The following is a 19,695-nucleotide window of genomic DNA, read 5'->3' as shown; positions in this document are numbered from 1 at the left end:
GTTGATTGCCTGCTTACTGCATGGCACCAACTTACAAACTGAGCTCCTGTGCACGGAGGCGGGGTTATAGAGGAGGCGGCGCTGTGCATCTTCGGAACAGTCAAAGCTTTGAGCCTGTTGGTGCCTCGGATCAAGATCCTACTCTACACCCTGATGTTAATCCTTGTGGAGCCCAGTGTACTCAGCAGCAGAAAATTAATTGCTTAGTAAATAAACCCAAATGTATCGATCTCTCTTTTACAGTTTTTACCTGGATTTCTTTTAAGTATTTGTTTTCTCGAAATGAAACAATGATAAAGGTTACAGTTGCAGGTATAAATCTGGAGAAAGTAAACGACATTCTCCCACCAAGATGTCAAGTGCGGTGTTCTGTATGTGAGAAGAGCCATAACTAATGTTCAACAGAGGTAAGGCACCTGAAAGTGGCAGAGGAACTGGCATGGGTTAGATTTGTGGCTCAGACTATTTTTTTTGGCCATGAGAGAAGAGGAAGCAAAAATTGGTCTCTCAACAGAGGGAGAGTCCTCAGGTAGAGAAACAGACTGAGTTGTCTGGGCTAGCATGTCTACGCTTGCCGAGATTCTTACAAGGGCGAAAGCTGTGGAACGTACAGCCAAAGGGATGGAACATATCTGGTCATCTTTACAAAAGTTATTGTCCATTGACAGGAACAAGTTTAACCAGTAAGAGCAAATACATATGGTTGATTGTTCTGATTTGGATTCATACGTGGAAGAGGGCCTGATACTGGGGTATTTTCATATAGAGGACTCAGCTTTCTTTATGGAAGAGTCAGTCTATTTCTTCCCCAGGGCCTTCCTCAGTCGGCTTTGACTCCTTGGCTATTAAACTCCGGCTTATCTGGGCTAATTGAATATCCCCTGGTAAGCCAATTAGCTTGGCTAATTGGATACCGCTCATAGTGTTTCCTAAGCATAATAGCCATAAAACAAGAAAATTTTTTTTTTTGCTAAAACCCATCACTAGGGATATTTGTTATTCGGAAAACAAAACAAAGAAACCAAAAAATTACCAGTTTGTATTTTATGAAAAACATTTGTACAAAAGCATACATAGTCCCAGTGGATACAAATATAAGAAAGAAAACAGAACAGGTTTGAAATCTACAATGTAACAGTCAGTGTGCTAAAGTGACCAATTTAGTCCTAGGGCATTTAAACTTGTTCCCCAATAACATGGGGGCTGGGAAGCTGTGCCTGTTGGGTGACCTTCTGAAGCAATGACGCCCTAGGCGTTCACCTATAAGGCTAAAGCCCAGAGGTAGCTCTATTCATAACTACCAATGGCAATAATGTGTCTGGATGGAGGGGGTCCTGTTATAAATCAATAATACAAAGTGCATCTGTACATTTTTGATGTTACAATCATAATTTGATGTTTCCAATTCCGAAGGAAAAGCGGAAGTTGAAGTACACATTGGCAGCAAATGTAAGTACTTTGTATATTTAATGAAAGACCAAGAGGAGAACTAAAGAATAATTGGTATATTTACTAAAGTGCGGATTTTAAGAAGTGGAGATGTTGCCCATAGCAATCAATCAGATTCTAGCTATTATCTTCTAGAAGGTGCTAGATAAATAATAAGTAGAATCTGATTGGTTGCTATGGACAATATCTCCACTTCTAGAAACCTGCACTTTAATAAATATAACCCTACCTAAGAATTAATTAATTAGATAACTTATATGAATATAGGGCTAAGATCTTCAAAGATCCAACACTTATAAAGCACGGCAGGTCATAGAATAAAAAGCTACATGTAAGTGCAGTCCTCTTCCAATGTGTCCTGAGTATGAGCAGAACATTCACCCATCATTCCACCAATAAGAAGTTGGCATTAAGTGAAGTTTTTGGGATGGTAACGCCGTTCAAACTGTGCCACATCAAATTTCCTCTTGCATCCCTGGTAGTTCATGAATCTGATTTTTCCAAAAACAGCCCTCTCTGCCCATCCCTGGTCATGGATTCCACATATAGACCACATGCAGCCTGTACAGGAAAGATCGGAATAAGAGGTCAGCTTGAACACCACATGTGAATATCTACATCATCTGTGACTGGCCACTTGCTCCACCCTGCTGCTCTCTGGCTATCACACATTTATGAATTGTAATCAATGGACAGACTGCAGAATGAAGTTTCCAAAAACAGCTGTAGGATTAGGACATGTAGTAACCATAAGTCAATATTTTCTTCATATACTGTATACAGGATCCGGTCAAGATGCCGGCTGTTGGGATCCCGGCAGCCGGAATACCAACCATGAGTATAGCGTGAGGGTTAGGTTTAGGCACCACCCCGAGAGGTTAGGGTTAGGCAACAAAGGGTATCAAACCCCTGTATACTGTATATAAAAGCTGTACAATAGTGAATATTATTTTTCATCAACATTTGGTCCCCTTAGGACTATTGTACTGTAATATTAACTATCAAACCTGAATATATATATATATATATATATATATATATATATATATATATATATACACATACACATACATACACACACATCTTAAAAGATTTCCGTTTCATGAATATAGATCAAGATCCCCCACATAGAAGGGGTGGAGACAGTGACAAATTATTGATACAGAGGGAGTGCTTCTGGAGTAATCATCTCAATACCGTCACACCGCACGGCTTATATGAGGGACATCAGGTACATTCACTTTATTTGTGAATGCACCTGATGATTCAGATATAAAATCATTTTTTCTGTAGATGATCTGGCTCCTGTTTCCTCTGCACGAACATTAAATGTACCAAGCACTCCCCTTTGATATGTTTCAAGATTGTGATGCTGGTCTCAAGTTGAAAAAAAAATAAGATTTTACTTACCGATAAATCTATTTCTCGTAGTCCGTAGTGGATGCTGGGACTCCGTCAGGACCATGGGGAATAGCGGCTCCGCAGGAGACAGGGCACAACATTTAAAAGTTTGACCACTAGGTGGTGTGTACTGGCTCCTCCCCCTATGACCCTCCTCCAAGCCTCAGTTAGGATACTGTGCCCGGACGAGCGTACACAATAAGGAAGGATTTTGAATCCCGGGTAAGACTCATACCAGCCACACCAATCACACCGTACAACTTGTGATCTGAACCCAGTTAACAGTATGACAAACGTAGGAGCCTCTGAACAGACGGCTCACAACAATAACAACCCGATTTTTTTGTAACAATAACTATGTACAAGTATTGCAGACAATCCGCACTTGGGATGGGCGCCCAGCAACCACTACGGACTACGAGAAATAGATTTATCGGTAAGTAAAATCTTATTTTCTCTGACGTCCTAGTGGATGCTGGGACTCCGTCAGGACCATGGGGATTATACCAAAGCTCCCAAACGGGCGGGAGAGTGCGGATGACTCTGCAGCACCGAATGAGAGAACTCCAGGTCCTCCTTAGCCAGGGTATCAAATTTGTAGAATTTTACAAACGTGTTCTCCCCTGACCACGTAGCTGCTCGGCAGAGTTGTAATGCCGAGACCCCTCGGGCAGCCGCCCAAGATGAGCCCACCTTCCTTGTGGAATGGGCCTTGACAGATTTAGGCTGTGGTAGGCCTGCCACAGAATGTGCAAGTTGAATTGTGCTACAAATCCAACGAGCAATCGTCTGCTTAGAAGCAGGAGCACCCAGCTTGTTGGGTGCATACAGTATAAACAGCGAGTCAGATTTTCTGACTCCAGCCGTCCTTGAAATATATATTTTCAATGCTCTGACAACGTCCAGCAACTTGGAATCCTCCAAATTGCTAGTAGCCGCAGGCACCACAATAGGCTGGTTCAGGTGAAACGCTGAAACCACCTTAGGCAGAAAGTGAGGACGCGTCCGCAGTTCTGCCCTGTCCGAATGGAAAATCAGATATGGGCTTTTATACGATAAAGCCGCCCATTCTGACACTCTCCAGGGCCAGTAGCATGGTTACTTTCCATGTAAGATATTTCAAATCCACCGATTTGAGTGGCTCAAACCAATGGGATTTGAGAAAATCCAAAACTACATTAAGATCCCACGGTGCCACTGGGAGCACAACCGGGGGCTGTATATGTAGTACTCCTTTTACAAAAGTCTGGACTTCAGGAACTGAAGCCAATTCTTTCTGGAAGAAAATCGACAGGGCCGAAATTTGAACCTTAATGGACCCTAATTTGAGGCCCATAGACAATCCTGTTTGCAGGAAATGTAGGAATCAACCCAGTTGAAATTCCTCCGTCGGGGCCTTCCTGGCCTCACACCACACAACATATTTTCTCCAAATGCGGTGATAATGTTGTGCAGTCACCTCCTTCCTGGCTTTTACCAGGGTAGGGATGACCTCTTCCGGAATGCCTTTTTCCCTTAGGATTCGGCGTTCAACCGCCATGCCGTCAAACGCAGCCGCGGTAAGTCTTGGAATAGACACGGTCCCTGCTGAAGCAGGTCACGTCTTAGAGGTAGAGGCCACGGATCTTCCGTGAGCATCTCCTGAAGTTCCGGGTACCAAGTTCTTCTTGGCCAATCCGGAGCCACGAGTATCGTTCTTACTCCCCTTTGCCGTATAATTCTCAGTACTTTTGGTATGAGAGGCAGAGGAGGAAACACATACACTGACTGGTACACCCATGGTGTTACCAGAGCGTCTACAGCTATTGCCTGAGGGTCTCTTGACCTGGCGCAATACCTGTCCAGTTTTTTGTTGAGGCGGGACGCCATCATGTCCACCATTGGTCTTTCCCAATGGACCACAATCATGTGGAAGACTTCTGGATGAAGTCCCCACTCTCCCGGGTGCAGATCGTGTCTGCTGAGGAAGTCTGCTTCCCAGTTGTCCACTCCCGGGATGAACACAGCTGACAGTGCTAACACATGATTTTCTGCCCAGCGGAGAATCCTTGCAGCTTCTGCCATTGCCCTCCTGCTTCTTGTGCCGCCCTGTCTGTTTACGTGGGCGACTGCCGTGATGTTGTCCGACTGAATCAACACCGGCTGACCCTGAAGCAGAGGTTTTGCCAGGCTTAGAGCATTGTAGATTGCTCTTAGCTCCAGTATATTTATGTGAAGAGACGTCTCCAGGCTTGACCACACGCCCTGGAAGTTTCTTCCCTGTGTGACCGCTCCCCAGCCTCTCAGGCTGGCATCCGTGGTCACTAGGACCCAGTTCTGTATGCCGAATCTGCGGCCCTCTAACAGATGAGCACTCTGCAACCACCATAGCAGAGACACTCTTGTCCTTGTGGACAATTTTATCCGCTGATGCATCTGCAGATGCGATCCGGACCATTTGTCCAGCAGATCCCACTGAAAAGTTCGTGCATGGAATCTGCCGAATGGAATCGCTTCGTAAGAAGCTACCATTTTTCCCAGGACTCTTGTGCATTGATGCACAGATACTTTTCCTGGTTTTAGGAGGTTCCTGACTAGATCGGATAACTCCCTGGCTTTCTCCTCCGGAAGAAATACCTTTTTCTGAACAGTGTCCAGAATCATCCCTAGGAACAACAGACGTGTCGTCGGGATCAGTTGGGATTTTGGAAAATTCAGAATCCACCCGTGTTGTTGGAGCACTACTTGGGTTAGTGCTACTCCGACCTCCAGCTGTTCTCTGGATCTTGCCCTTATCAGGAGATCGTCCAAGTAAGGGATAATTAAGACGCCTTCTCTTTAGAATCGGTCTTACCGAGCCGTCCGCCTTCGGTACCACAAATAGCGTGGAGTAATACCCCTGTCCCTGTTGTAGGAGGGGTACCTTGACTATCACCTGCTGAGAATACAGCTTGTGAATGGCCTCCAATACCGTCGCCCTGTCGGAGGGAGACGTTGGCAAAGCAGACTTTAGGAAACGGCGAGGAGGGGACTTCTCGAATTCCAACCTGTAACCCTGAGATACTACCTGCAGGATCCAGGGGTCCACCTGTGAGTGAGCCCACTGTGCGCTGAAATGTTTGAGGCGACCCCCCACCGCCCCCGAGTCTGCTTGTAAGGTCCCAGCGTCATGCTGACGCCTTTGTAGAAGCCGGGGAGGGCTTCTGCTCCTGGGAAGGAGCTGCTTGTTGCAGTCTCTTACCCTTTCCTTTGCCTCGGGGCAAATAGGAATGTCCTTTTGCTCGTTTGTTCTTATAGGAACGAAAGGACTGCAGCTGAAAAGCCTGCGGCTTTTTCTGCTGGGAGGTGACCTGGGGTAAAAAGGTGGATTTTCCGGCCGTTGCCGTGGCCACCAGATCCGATAGACCGACCCCAAATAATTCCTCCCCCTTATACGGCAATACTTCCATATGTCGTTTGGAATCCGCATCACCTGACCACTGGCGCGTCCATAAACTTCTTCTGGCAGATATGGACATCGCACTTACTCTTGATGCCAGAGTGCAAATATCTCTCTGTGCATCTCGCATATAAAGAAATGCATCCTTTAACTGCTCTATAGTCAGTAAAATACTGTCCCTATCCAGGGTATCAATATTTTCAGACAGTGACTCCGACCAAGCCACGCCAGCACTGCACATCCAGGCTGAGGCGATTGCTGGTCTCAGTATAAACACCCGTATGTGTGTATATACTTTTTAATGTATTCTCCAGCCTCCTATCAGCTGGATCCTTGAGGGCGGCCGTATCAGGAGACGGTAACGCCACTTGCTTTGATAAGCGTGTGAGCGCCTTATCCACCCTAGGAGGTGTTTCCCAGCGCGCCCTAACCTCTGGCGGGAAAGGGTATAATGCCAATAACTTCTTTGAAATTAGCAGTTTTCTATCTGGGGTAACCCACGTCACACACTTCATTCAGTTCCTCTGATTCAGGAAAAACTATCGGTAGTTTTTTCACACCCCACATAATACCCCTTTTTGTGGTACTTGCAGTATCAGAGATATGCAAAGCCTCCTTCATTGCCGTGATCATATAACGTGTGGCCCTACTGGAAAATAAGTTTGTTTCTTCACCGTCGACACTGGATTCAGTGTCAGTGTCTGGGTCTGTGTCGACCGACTGAGGTAAAGGGCGTTTTACAGCCCCTGACGGTGTCTGAGACGCCTGGACAGGTACTAACTGGTTTGCCGGCTGTCTCATGCCGTCAACCGACTTTTGTAGCGTGCTGACACTATCCCGTAATTCCATAAACAAAGCCATCCATTCTGGTGTCGACTCCCTAGGGGGTGACATCACCATTACAGGCAATTGCTCCGCCTCCACGCCAACATCGTCCTCATACATGTCGACACACACGTACCGACACACAGCAGACACACAGGGAATGCTCTGATAGAAGACAGGACCCCACTAGCCCTTTGGGGAGACAGAGGGAGAGTTTGCCAGCACACACCCAAGCGCTATAAATATATATAGGGACAACCTTAATAAGTGTGTTCCCTTTATAGCAGCTCAAATATTATAAATATCGCCAATAAGTGCCCCCCCTCTCTGTTTTTACCCTGTTTCTGTAGTGCAGTGCAGGGGAGAGTCCTGGGAGCCTTCCTCGCAGCGGAGCTGGGCAGGAAAATGGCGCTATGTGCTGAGGAGAATAGGCCCCGCCCCCTTTTCGGCGGGCTTCTTCTCCCGGTTTTTTTGGAACCTGTCAGGGGTTAAATACATCCATATAGCCCCAGGGGCTATATGTGATATATTTTAGCCAGAATAGGTATATTACATTGCTGCCCAGGGCGCCCCCCCCAGCGCCCTGCACCCTCAGTGACCGCTGGTGTGAAGTGTGCGGAGAGCAATGGCGCACAGCTGCAGTGCTGTGCGCTACCTCATGAAGACTGAGACGTCTTCTGCCGCCGGTTTCTGGACCTCTTCTCTATTCGGCATCTGCAAGGGGGTCGGCGGCGCGGCTCCGGTGACCCATCCAGGCTGTACCTGTGATCGTCCCTCTGGAGCTAGTGTCCAGTAGCCTAAGAAGCAAATCCATCCTGCACGCAGGTGAGTTCACTTCTTCTCCCCTAAGTCCCTCGTTGCAGTGAGCCTGTTGCCAGCAGGACTCACTGAAAATAAAAAACCTAACAAACTTTTTCTAAGCAGCTCTTTAGGAGAGCCACCTAGATTGCACCCTGCTCGGACGGGCACAAAAACCTAACTGAGGCTTGGAGGAGGGTCATAGGGGGAGGAGCCAGTACACACCACCTAGTGGTCAAACTTTTAAATTTTGTGCCCTGTCTCCTGCGGAGCCGCTATTCCCCATGGTCCTGACGGAGTCCCAGCATCCACTAGGACGTCAGAGAAAAAAAATGATGTCTTTTTTTATTACACTTTAGCTGATGATTACAGTACAGTAAATACAAAACACCTAACTTCAGCCTGCTGGAATTTTTTTTTAGCAAAGACCGCATCTACCATGGTGATTATATATAGAATTTGGTAAAGGCATGATAGCAGGATCAAGTTGCTGCAATTCTGTTCAACTCGTGCATGCAAGAAAGGTCACGTTCCTTCAAAGTTTGAGAGGATCTCAGCCCTATTTAGGACATTCTACAGGTTTTTTGAGGTCTAGGCTCTGACTGCGCCATTCCAAGACTAATCTTCTTTTGCCAACTCTATTCCTTGATTGCATCATATGTGTGCTTTGGACTGTCACCACGTCGGAAGGCGAAATTCCACTACATCTTCAGCTTTCTCACAAAGGCCAGCAGGTTTAGATTTAGAAGGAAGTGTGGATTTTTTTTATGTTATGTCCACTGTAGACTTAGCAATGAGCACAACACTCTAGCCTTTCTGTACTCACCTACATATCCATTGGGGTCCCGTCCATCCAGCTCAAAGCGATCGTTGAGATAAATGGCGAAATGCAGGGCCTCTTCTGGTGAGCTGGTCCACTCCAGTATCTTCTTAGCCCAGTACATTCGCAGGAAGCCATGCATCTTTCCCTCATGGACCATCTGCAACTGTCTCATGGAGAGGGGGGAAAACAAATTCATGCTTAGGACAGAGCTAAAAGTCTGTAAACTTGTACTGAAAGGATTAGATATTCTTTTTAGGCAAATATCCTGAAATAATAAATGTACAGTACCTGTAGTGTATGCAAGAAACGAAAAGGCAAATACCATTATAGAAGATGGGAATAAAATAAGCTATATTATATATCTTTACAATCTCTTATACTCATGATTAAGTTGTGTACAGTATGTTATACAGAAAATATAGAAAATGCAGCTAAAGGATGAGAACATTAACAGATACAAAATAAGATAAACAATAAATAAGAAACATAGAATTTGACGGCGGATAAGAACCACTTGGCCTATCTAGTCTGCCCCCCCCCCCCTTTTTAACCATATTTATAGTTGTACTTCCATTATTATCTGAAGAACTGTTCTATCTATATCATCTAGCACCAAGAGTCATTATAGCTCTACATTAAGCATTACCTGGGCTGCGTTCCACAGGGGATCGTGCGTCTTCCCACTTTCCAGTTCCTTTAGAGTGTAATAGTGAGTCCTCTTGTCCTTTGCGTGATCTTTCAGAGTATTCTTGGCCCAGTCGTAAGCACCTTGTAAATAATGATGTGCACACTTGTGGGTAAACTTGCAGCTAGGACAAATGCAGATAGATGCTGTATAGAGACTGATGCGAGGCATAGACACTGCATATACACTGATGCGAGGCATACAGACGCTGCATATACACTGATGCGAGGCATACAGACGCTGCATATACACTGATGCGAGGCATACAGACGCTGCATATACACTGATGCGAGGCATACAGGCGCTGCATATGCACTGATGCGAGGCATACAGGCGCTGCATATGCACTGATGCGAGGCATACAGGCGCTGCATATGCACTGATGCGAGGCATACAGGCGCTGCATATGCACTGATGCGAGGCATACAGGCGCTGCATATGCACTGATGCGAGGCATACAGACGCTGCATATACACTGATGTTAGGCATATAGGGGTACATTTACTAAGCAGTGATAAGAGCGGAGAAGTGACCAAGGCAACCAATCAGCACTGAAGTAACATCTATAATTTGCATACTATAAAATGATACATAGCTGCTGATTGGTTGATGGGGAAATTTATCCACTGGCTCACTTCTCCGCTCTTAGCAAATGTGCCCCATAGATACTGTATATACACTGATGTTAGGTATATAGATACTGTATATAGATGTGAGATGATGGATGGCAGAATTGCTGTACTGCAGACAATACACAAGATTTGGAATAAGAAAATTAATGCTGTCTTTCATGTGGGGGGCAGGGTCACATGTCAACAAATAAAACAAGCCCGATATGCAGGCCGGCTCAACGGGAATCTTCCGACCATGATGTAGCCTCTCTTTATTGAACGCTAATATGAAAAATCTGTGTCACAGAATCCTCAGCACACACAAACAGTGGATTGAAAGAACACCAAAAGCTCTGTTGCCTGAAGTGCCAGAAAAAGGGGGGGGGGGGGGGGGGGGGGGTGTCCAGTTTTATAGCACATTTTATGAAGAATGCAGTTTGCCAGCAACTGCCTCAAGAGAAATCCAATGAGCACCCCACCGGAGTACACTGATCAGCAAGATGAATAAAGCAGTTTTCGAGGTTTGAAATACAATCAGCATAATTATCAAACCAGCTGAGAATGCCCCACCCCAGGAGGAACAGGCTGCCACATAGTGTTTTTCACCTGCGACACACTGGAGATACTGCCCAGCCACTAGTTAATGTGTTTTCCTCTGCATGTATCAGCCAGGAGCTATTGGCTAGCATCTGGACGTGACACACATCCTTGCGATGAAACTCTCCAGCTCATCTGCTCCTGGATATACTAAATAGATGCCACTCGCCAGCTAATGGCAGTGAGGTCAGAGGTGTAGCTAGGCGCCATGGTGCCTGGAGCAAGCTCCTACAGAGATGAACCCCCCCAAACTCTCAATGAAAATAATACACCAAAATTGCCCCCCAGACTTGATAATCCCCCAGTGCCTCAATGAAAATAATGCCCTAGACCTGCCATACTAGACCCGATAATCCCACTATGTTACAATCCCTCAGGCTGCTGCGGCACAGCTCTCCGTTCCTCTCAGGCAATTCTGGGACATTATTTTCATGTTTCAATGAAAATAATGTCCTAGAATTGCCTGAGGGGCAGAGACAGCTGTGCCGCAGCAGTCTGAGGGGAAGAGAGCCGCTTCGCAGCAGCCTGATGGGCAGAGAAAGGTGCTCAGCAGCCTACGGGTCAGAGAGAAGTGCCGCAGCAGCCTCAGAGGTAGAGAGAGGTACTTCAGCAGCCTAATTTGCTGCAGCTTCTAATGCAGAGAGAAGTGCTGCAGCATCAATGTAGGGAGAAGTGCTGCAGCAGCCAGGGTAGAGAGAGGTGCTACAGCAGCAAGGGCAGAGAGAGGTCCTGTAGAATCCGGGACAGAAAGAGGTGCTGCAGCAGCTAGGGCAGAGAGAGCTGTTGCAGCATCTGAAGTAGAGACAAGTGATGCAGCTTCCAGGAAAGAGGGCAAGATGTACTAAGCGGAAAATGCGGTAAACTTCCTGTTTAATGCATTTTCCTAATGTAGTATCCTCTGGCCGGCAGGACAGCGCTGCGGAGGATTCGACAGCTTTTGCTGGCGATACCCTATAGATGCCTATGGGCTTCTCTCTGCAGCGTTGTGTGAGGGATCCGAACGGATCCCTCCCAGCATGCCCTGTGGCCAGCCTAGTCACCCCGCGCATGCGCAGACTGACTCCCGGGGCCAAATCCCGTAAGTCAGTATGCCGCTGCACATCGCAGAGGACAGCTCTTATCGGAAATTAATCTCTGCAATGCTGATTGCATATGTAAGTACATATGCGTTCAGCATCGGGGCGATGGGCCGCGATGTACATTAGTACATCCCACCCAGAGAGAGGTGCTGTAGCAGCGGGGGCAGAGAATGGTGCTGCAGGACAGAAGTAACCCTACTGCACAGCTACAAGCTGACAGTGAGACATATAAAAAGGGCTGGCAGTGCTCCAGCATGTGCTGGCTGTCAGTGTTTCCTGCTATTGCCTCTGGCCTGCCTTGTTCCCTACCTGGTCTCTGAGTCCGAGTCAGTGTGCGCCCCTCGGCTCTTCCTCTTCCTGCTCTGCCAGTACAGTGGGCTGTGGAACCAGGGGGGGGGGGGGGGGTGACGGGTGGCAGTGTGCCCTCTACCTTTTTCAGCGCCTGGAGCTCGCACTCCACCGGAGCCACCCCCGCTACACCCCTGAGTGAGGTATCCTCTGCCATAGAAGGTGTGAAGTCTTTAACTGGGGATCCTTAAACCCTAACTGATCACTTTATCAACTACAAGTGGAAGGAGGAAGTGTACAGGGAGACAGAGCGTGCAAGAGGGGAACTAGAGCTGAACTCATACTTAAATATGCAAGTTATGATTCATTTAGAAATACATTTGTGTAAAATGTATCTAAGACAAACAATGAAAAAAGAACAACAGCATTTTTGTACTTAATGCCCCAATTGTCTGCCACCGATTCAGAGCTCTCTTGGGAGGCACAAAGCACCGTTCGCCCAAAATAATTTATTAGGGTTTAATGCTGATTATTTTAGATTTTACTAAATGTTTTCTCTTATAAAGAAAGGGGATTTTTTTTGCACAACTTACGCTGTGTTTTCATTTCGTTTACTTGCTGCAATGTACACCTGAGGAATTGTGAACTTTAACCTTCTGATGAAGCTGCGTCACCAGAGAAACATCTCAATGCATTAAGGGGGTAATTCTGAATTGATCGCAGCAGGAACTTTGTTAGCAGTTGGGCAAAACCATGGCCCTCATTCCGAGTTGTTCGCTCGGTATTTTTCATCGCATCGCAGTGAGAATTCTCTTAGTGCGCATGCGTAATGTTCGCACTGCGCATGCGTCAAGTAACTTTACTAAGAAGAAAGTAATTTTACTCACGGCTTTTTCGTCGCTCCGGAGAACGCATTGTGATTGACAGGAAATGGGTGTTACTGGGCGGATGTACGGCGTTTTAGGGGCGTGTGGCAGGAAACGCTACCGTTTCCGGAAAAAACGCAGGCGTGTCTGGAGAAACGGTGGGAGTGCTTGGGCGAACGCTGGGTGTGTTTATGACGTCAGCCGGGACCGAAAAGCACTGAATTGATCGCACAGGCAGAGTAAGTCTGGAGTTACTCAGAAACTGCTAACTCGGTTTTGATCGCAATATTGCGAATACATCGGTCGCACATTTAAGATGTTTAGATTCACTCCCAGTAGGCGGCGGCTTAGCGTGTGTAACTCTGCTATAATCGCCTTGCGAGCGAACAACTCGGAATGAGGGCCCATGTGCACTGCAGGGGAGGCAGATGTAACATGTGCAGAGTGTGTTAGATTTGGGTGGGTTATTTTGTTTCTGTGCAGGGTAAATACTGGCTGCTTTATCTTTACACTGCAATTTAGATTGCAGATTGAACACACCCCACCCAAATCTAACTCTCTCTGCACATGTTATATCTGCCTCCCCTGCAGTGCACATGGTTTTGTCCAACTGCTAACAAAGTTCCTGCTGCGATCAACTCAGAATTACCCCATAAGTTTGTAGTTTGGATTCATACCAACAGCGCTTCACATAAACCATACAAACCTCTGACATACATCTTTACCAAAGGTGAGCAGTGAGCTGTGGCTTGTTATCTAGAAAAGGTCTGTTAATTGCGGCTCTATCTGCATCCAAAATTCCATTATTACAGTATTTTCCAGGAAATCACTGTAGCAGAGCATTTTGTATACAAATACAGTCGCAGTCACACACAGAATATAGACATGCTGCATATTATTTTAATCAGCAGGATCTGCTTGTGCCTCCTGTTGCATTACTTTGTGACACAAAAAAGGCGCTCAGCGCTACAGAGTCATGTGACACTCACACATTATGTTTAACAAGACTTGTTGCGCACAGACCAAAGATGTAAGAGGACACATCTGTATGTCAACTGTGCTACCATTAGTAATAGTAAGCCGGGAAGAACAAGTTGTTTCTCTGCACAGCTGTTCAACAAATACCCCATACTTCACCACCCACTGACTTAGTGGAATAAGCCTTCAGGTATTTTGGAACCAAAACCCCTGCACAAATATAAGCCTTGCGAATTACAAGTGTAATTTGCAGAGCAATGGTGTTCTTAAAGGCTGGCCAGCCACACTCATGGGAATCCTACAAGGTAAAGAGATCATCTGTACAATGCATCTCTTTAGCCATCAACAAAAATCCTAAGGGCCCTGACCACACCCAGAAATTGAAGAGAGATCTCCTCATTTTCAGAAACGTCCAGCGCATAGCCAGAATAACAATCTCTTCAGGCACATGTAGCCTGAACACTACCTTGGGCTGAAATGAGGGTTTAATTCTCAGAACTGCCCAATACTCATGGAAAGTGAGAAAACGATCTGCATGATAGCGCTCACAATTTGGACACTCTTAAGAGCTGGGGAGATGGCCAGGAAAAAGACTGTTTACCAGAAAAGCATCCTTAATGTCATGGACTCCAAGGGCTCAAAAGCAATATTTTTCCTTGCCCGAAGAATTTAGTTCAAAATCACTTGGGACAACTAGATGAGAATAAGGGGTTCACTACGATCTGCCGGCGGCCGGCCTCCCGGCGACCAGCATACCGGCGCCGGGAGGCCGGCCGCCGGCTTACCGACAGTGTGGCGAGCGCAAATGAGCCCCTTGCGGGCTCGCCACGCTACGGGCACGGTGGCGCGCTACGCGCGCCACACTATTTTATTCTCCCTCCAGGGGGGTCGTGGACCCCCACGAGAGAGAATAAGTGTCGGTATGCGGGCTCCCGGCGCCGGTATGCTGGTCGCCGGGAGCCCGACCGCCGGCATACTGAAGACCACCCAGAATAAGGAAGCAGCATATGAAGAACCCCTGTAAGATCCCTTCTACAACTGGGATCAGAGGGGGTGATTCACTAAGTATTGCAAATGCAAAGTTGCAATGCAAATGCAAAGTTGCAATGCAAATGCAGGAGGAGGTGCATAGCACCTCCTCCCTACATTTGCTATGCAACTATATTTAAGATGAACATCGCGACCATCGGTAGCGATGTTCATCTGAGACCGCAGGTTGAGTAAGCTTAGGCTTTCTAAACCTTGCAGTCGCAGGGCGGCTCCTAAGGCCAAGGAAACTGCGTCTTGTGACTCAGTCCTTGGACTCACCACTCCCTCAAAACAGGGGAGACACGTCCCCGCCCTCCCTTTCGAACGACGACAGCCCCCACCCCTCCATTCAGAGGCGTTTGCATACCTGCGTCGCGATCGCAGGAGCCTACCATCGGGGAAATGCAATAAGGATCGCTTATGCGATTCTTACTGAATCACCCCCAAAGCAAGTTTTCACTGAAAGAGTAATGATGAAGCACATATCTGGACTTTTAGGGCCCAAACTACAACTCTGCAGCAAACCATGCCTGAAGAAACAGGAGCAACTTAACCAACCAAAAGGATCATGTGGGAATATCCTTCCTGCTCACACGAGGCAATACAGACAGACGATAATTAGTCATAGAAATCACAGCTTCAATAGCCAAGCTGTTAAAGCAAGTAGAGGTAAAGCTAAATGCTGAAGAGGACCTTGCGTGCTCAGCAGATTCGAATACCAGGACTACTGTACCTTGGCCAGTCCCGAGAACACTAAAATTACTCATGATACCTTTTTGTTTTTTGAGGCCCAACAGAAGCATGGCTACTAGAGTAAGCAAGTAAGTGAGAGAACACCAGATAATCCCCACAACTTCATCCAACAACACTATTGAATATGTGATATTGGAACAGAAGTTCCTTGCCTTCAAGTTTAAATTTCATTTAATGGTAAACGCCAAGATGGGGTAACCACACCCTGGGATGCAAGTCCAGTCTGCTGACATAATCGGCCTTACAGTTGTCTTTGCCTGGGATCAGCACTGTTGAAAATGTATCTTTGCCAAGTGCATATCCATCCTGTTTCCCTCATGAATTGAGCAATGTTGGTGCCTCCCTGATGTTTCAGATATGCTGCTACTGTTGTATTGTCAAAAAGATCTTTCATGGCTCATACCATGAATGCTCTCCTATTAAGACTAGCTGCTTAGGGAATGTGGGCTGAAGGACAACCACCCACTTCCCCCACCCCAGTCACCCAACTAACCAGTGAAGGTACCGTATTCCCCAGATACTTTCATATACACACAGGAGAACAACCCCTTCCCACTAACATGTACATACTGCAAGGTATGGAGGAGGAAGCCCCCAAGCCAGCACCCAGTAACACAACCTGAGGCTGAGTAAAAGCCAGCTCAAGTATATGAACAAGGAAGCACCTCCCTAGGGTCCAGTAATGGAAGACAACATCAAAGCTCAATACCCTGCATTGACAACACTGTCAAGGGCAACACTTGTGGAAGTCAACCAACTAACTTTCTGCATCTACATCAAGCCCAGGAAGCAAAAGAAAGTACATTGCAACTTTAATTCTGTTTCCCACTAAAGCAGAAAGAAAACCCACTTATGTTGTCATCACCAGCTCTGGAACACCTCTGGGACCTCCTTGCCAGGTGGCAACGAAGGCTTTGAGAACTGGAGAGACTACCTGCGGTAGTGGATGCTAATACCCAGAGAGAATCCCATGCTTCTCATGGCTGCATGCAAAGTTTCTCCGTCACCTCATAAGCCTGATCCATGAGTCCCCAGCAGCCGCTTGAACAAAAAACAAACAAAAAAACCATTAAAAAAAATAGAAATAAAAGAAACACCTAAAATTGTTTTCAAATAACTAAACTGCACATTGCAGCAGTTGAGACAGCGTCCACCTCAATCAGGCAGTCACAAAACCTGTATTCACTGGAAACCAATTGGGGTATTGAGAGGGAGGAGTCAGAATTAAAGGCAAGATTTGAAAGTGCCCAGGGTCCATTCCCTATACAGCAGTGTCCCCTGTAAACCACTATAAACTGATTCTTTGAAGTATTAAGGAAAGAAAAAAAAAATACTTAGGGGAGAAATTCATTAGCCGCAAGATTTACTGCAGCAGGCTTTTAGCTCCCAGGTGAAGCCTCGTGGCTAACGCACAGTAAGGCATAGATTCTGGGTTAAGTGCCTGGAGCTGTACATTTACCAGGCACAGTAAGTCCTGAAGGGTGCACCTAATGCAGATTTTTGTGTGCACCTTCCTCGAGTGTGAACCAAAATCCATGTTAAGTGCATCCTCTGGGCTCACTGCAGACAGTTACCGATTAGCTCCAGGATTTTAACCTGGTAGATAAAGCCTGCAGTTAAGTTCCGCAGATAATTGCTTTCGCCTCATAAAAAGATCAAGAAGAAAAATGGATGTAATTCGCTTTGTGATTGATTTCAATTTCTACCTTCTACTTTGTCATAGTTTTTGTTGTAGTAACAGAAGTTGTCAGCCAGCTCTCGTCTTACTACAGCTTCTTCCACAAAGCTGTCCACAGATTCCTTGAACTTGGTGCGATACTTCTGCACCTCCAGAATTGCTCGCTGTACTGAGAGCTGACCTGAGAAGGAATAAGAGAAATATTAGTTTGCAAAGAGTCTGCCAGCATGTGAGCTATAAGAGAAGGTGTGCAATATCTGTTTATAGGAAGAAGGGTACAGAAAACTATTAGACACATGCACTACTATAAAACTGAGAATGCAGATAAAAAAAGTTTGTTGCAACAATCTTTATTACTCACCAAAGTGAAACCATGGGGAGAGGTTGCTGAGCGCCCGCTGGTTTGGGTTGTTCCGGTCTGCGTTAAAAAACTTAAGCTGTCCCGATATAAAGGTCTGGAGCATATTAATTCCTGCCGTTGACCCTGGTTTTGCCCATTCTACTTCTAGAACTGTCCGATCCACTTCCAGACTGGCGTAGCACTGATCCCAATCTATAGGCTGATTAACAACACTACAGTAGATCAGTATGTACATAGTACTGTATTTACAGTTTTCTCAGACCACTGCAACTCTTACTTTTAAAACGGCACTTAACAAGTTACTTTAAATCAAACTAATAAACACACACACAAAATATATGTTACTTTAAATCAAATAACTAATAGCACACACACAAAATATATAACGTACTTTAAATCAAATAACTAATAAAAAAAAAAAAAAAAAAAATATTATATTAATTATATATATATATATATATATATATATATATATATATATATATATATATATATATATATATATATATATATATATATATATATATATATATATATATATATATATATATATATATATATATATATAGCGTTTTTTGACCGGCACTCCACACTAGAGACAGTAACACCTGGGAGCCCTCCCAATGACCTTTGACGGACTGCATGTAATAGAACACAAACGGGCGGCACTCCACAGGATTTCCAAAAGTAACACGACAGCACACAGCTGATAATCAGCTGTGTGCTGTCATGTTACTTTTGGAAATCCTGTGGAGTGCCGCCCGTTTGTGTTTTATATATATATATATATATATATATATATATATATATAATACACACACACATATGCAATGAGGTGGCACTACTGGACTTCGCCCTCAAAGTGAAAAAATAGGATTTTGATACCTACCAGTAAATCATTTTCTCTTAGTCCCTAGAGAATGCTGGGGACTCCGTAAGGACCGTAGGGTATAGACTGGATACGCAGGAGACATGGGCACACTATAAGACTCTTTGAATGGGTGTGAACTGGCTCCTCCCTCTATGCCCCTCTTCCAGACCCCAGTTAGAAAACTGTGCCCAGGGAGACGGGACATTTCGAGGAAAGAATTTATTGTGTAAACACAGTGAGTGTCATACCAGCTCACACCACGAATATACCGCAGAACGTGGCATTCAAAAGAATACCAACCAACGGCATGAAAAATACACAGCCACATGCTGAGAGAATATGTAACACAACCAGTGTGTCAACACAACCAATAAAAAAACACCGCCTGCCATGGCATGCACAACATCAGCAACAGCCTGACAGAAAAGAAACACCACAAGAGTGTAACCATAACCAATTACTGCAGACACAGTACGCACTGGGACAGGCGCCCAGCATCCTCTACGGACTAAGAGAAAAGGATTTACCGGTAGGTATCAAAATCCTATTTTCTCATACGTCCTAGAGGATACTGGGGACTCCGTAAGGACCATGGGGTTTATACTAAAGCTCCAGACCGGGCGGGAGAGTGCAGACGACTCTGCAGCACCGATTGAGCAACATGAGGACCCCATCAGCCAGGGTATCAAACTTGTAGCGCTTAGCAAAAGTGTTTCAACCCGACCAAGTATCCACTCGGCAAAGATGAATCGCCGAGACTCCTCGGGCATCCGCCCAAGAAAACCCACTTTCCAAGTAGAATGGGTCACCACCGAATTCGGTAACGGCAATCCAGCCGTAGAACGAGCACGCCGAACCGGATCACAGATCTAGCGTGTAACCGACTACAGAGACGCAGGCGCCCCAATCACGCTGGGAGCATACCAGACAAACAGAGCCTCTGTTTCCGCAATCTGAGCCAAATTGGCAACATAAATATTCAAAGCTCTGTCTACATCGAGAGACCTTGAATCAGCTCAAGTAACCACAGGCATCAAATAGGCTGGTTTCTGCGAAACACCTAAACCACTGTTGGCAGAACTATTATCGGAGTTCTCAATTTCGCTCTATCCACCTGGAAGATCAAACGGGGGCCCTTGTGAGACCCAGCCGCCACTTCCGACACCCGCCTTGCGGACCCCAAAG

General features: G+C 45.9%; 1 protein-coding gene across 2 annotated transcripts in view; it reads right to left on the bottom strand.

Moving 5' to 3' along the window:
• Positions 1-1,029: 1,029 nt before the first annotated feature.
• The window catches only part of LOC134909540 (deoxyribodipyrimidine photo-lyase-like), a 48,236-nt gene continuing 29,570 nt past the window's right edge, over positions 1,030-19,695 (bottom strand). For both annotated transcript variants that reach the window (XM_063916529.1, XM_063916530.1), the window contains exons 6-10: positions 17,640-17,838; positions 17,307-17,459; positions 9,361-9,482; positions 8,718-8,877; positions 1,030-2,010 (exon numbers count right to left, since the gene is read on the bottom strand). In XM_063916529.1, the coding sequence (XP_063772599.1) occupies positions 1,859-2,010; positions 8,718-8,877; positions 9,361-9,482; positions 17,307-17,459; positions 17,640-17,838 (786 nt within the window). In that variant the 3' untranslated portion in view covers positions 1,030-1,858. The remainder of the gene's footprint in view (positions 2,011-8,717; positions 8,878-9,360; positions 9,483-17,306; positions 17,460-17,639; positions 17,839-19,695) is intronic.

Source organism: Pseudophryne corroboree, chromosome 4, assembly GCF_028390025.1.
Source record: "Pseudophryne corroboree isolate aPseCor3 chromosome 4, aPseCor3.hap2, whole genome shotgun sequence".
NCBI classification, from domain to species: Eukaryota; Metazoa; Chordata; class Amphibia; order Anura; family Myobatrachidae; genus Pseudophryne; species Pseudophryne corroboree.
Note: the sequence above shows the minus strand (reverse complement) of the source record. Positions and strands in the feature narration are given on the sequence as shown.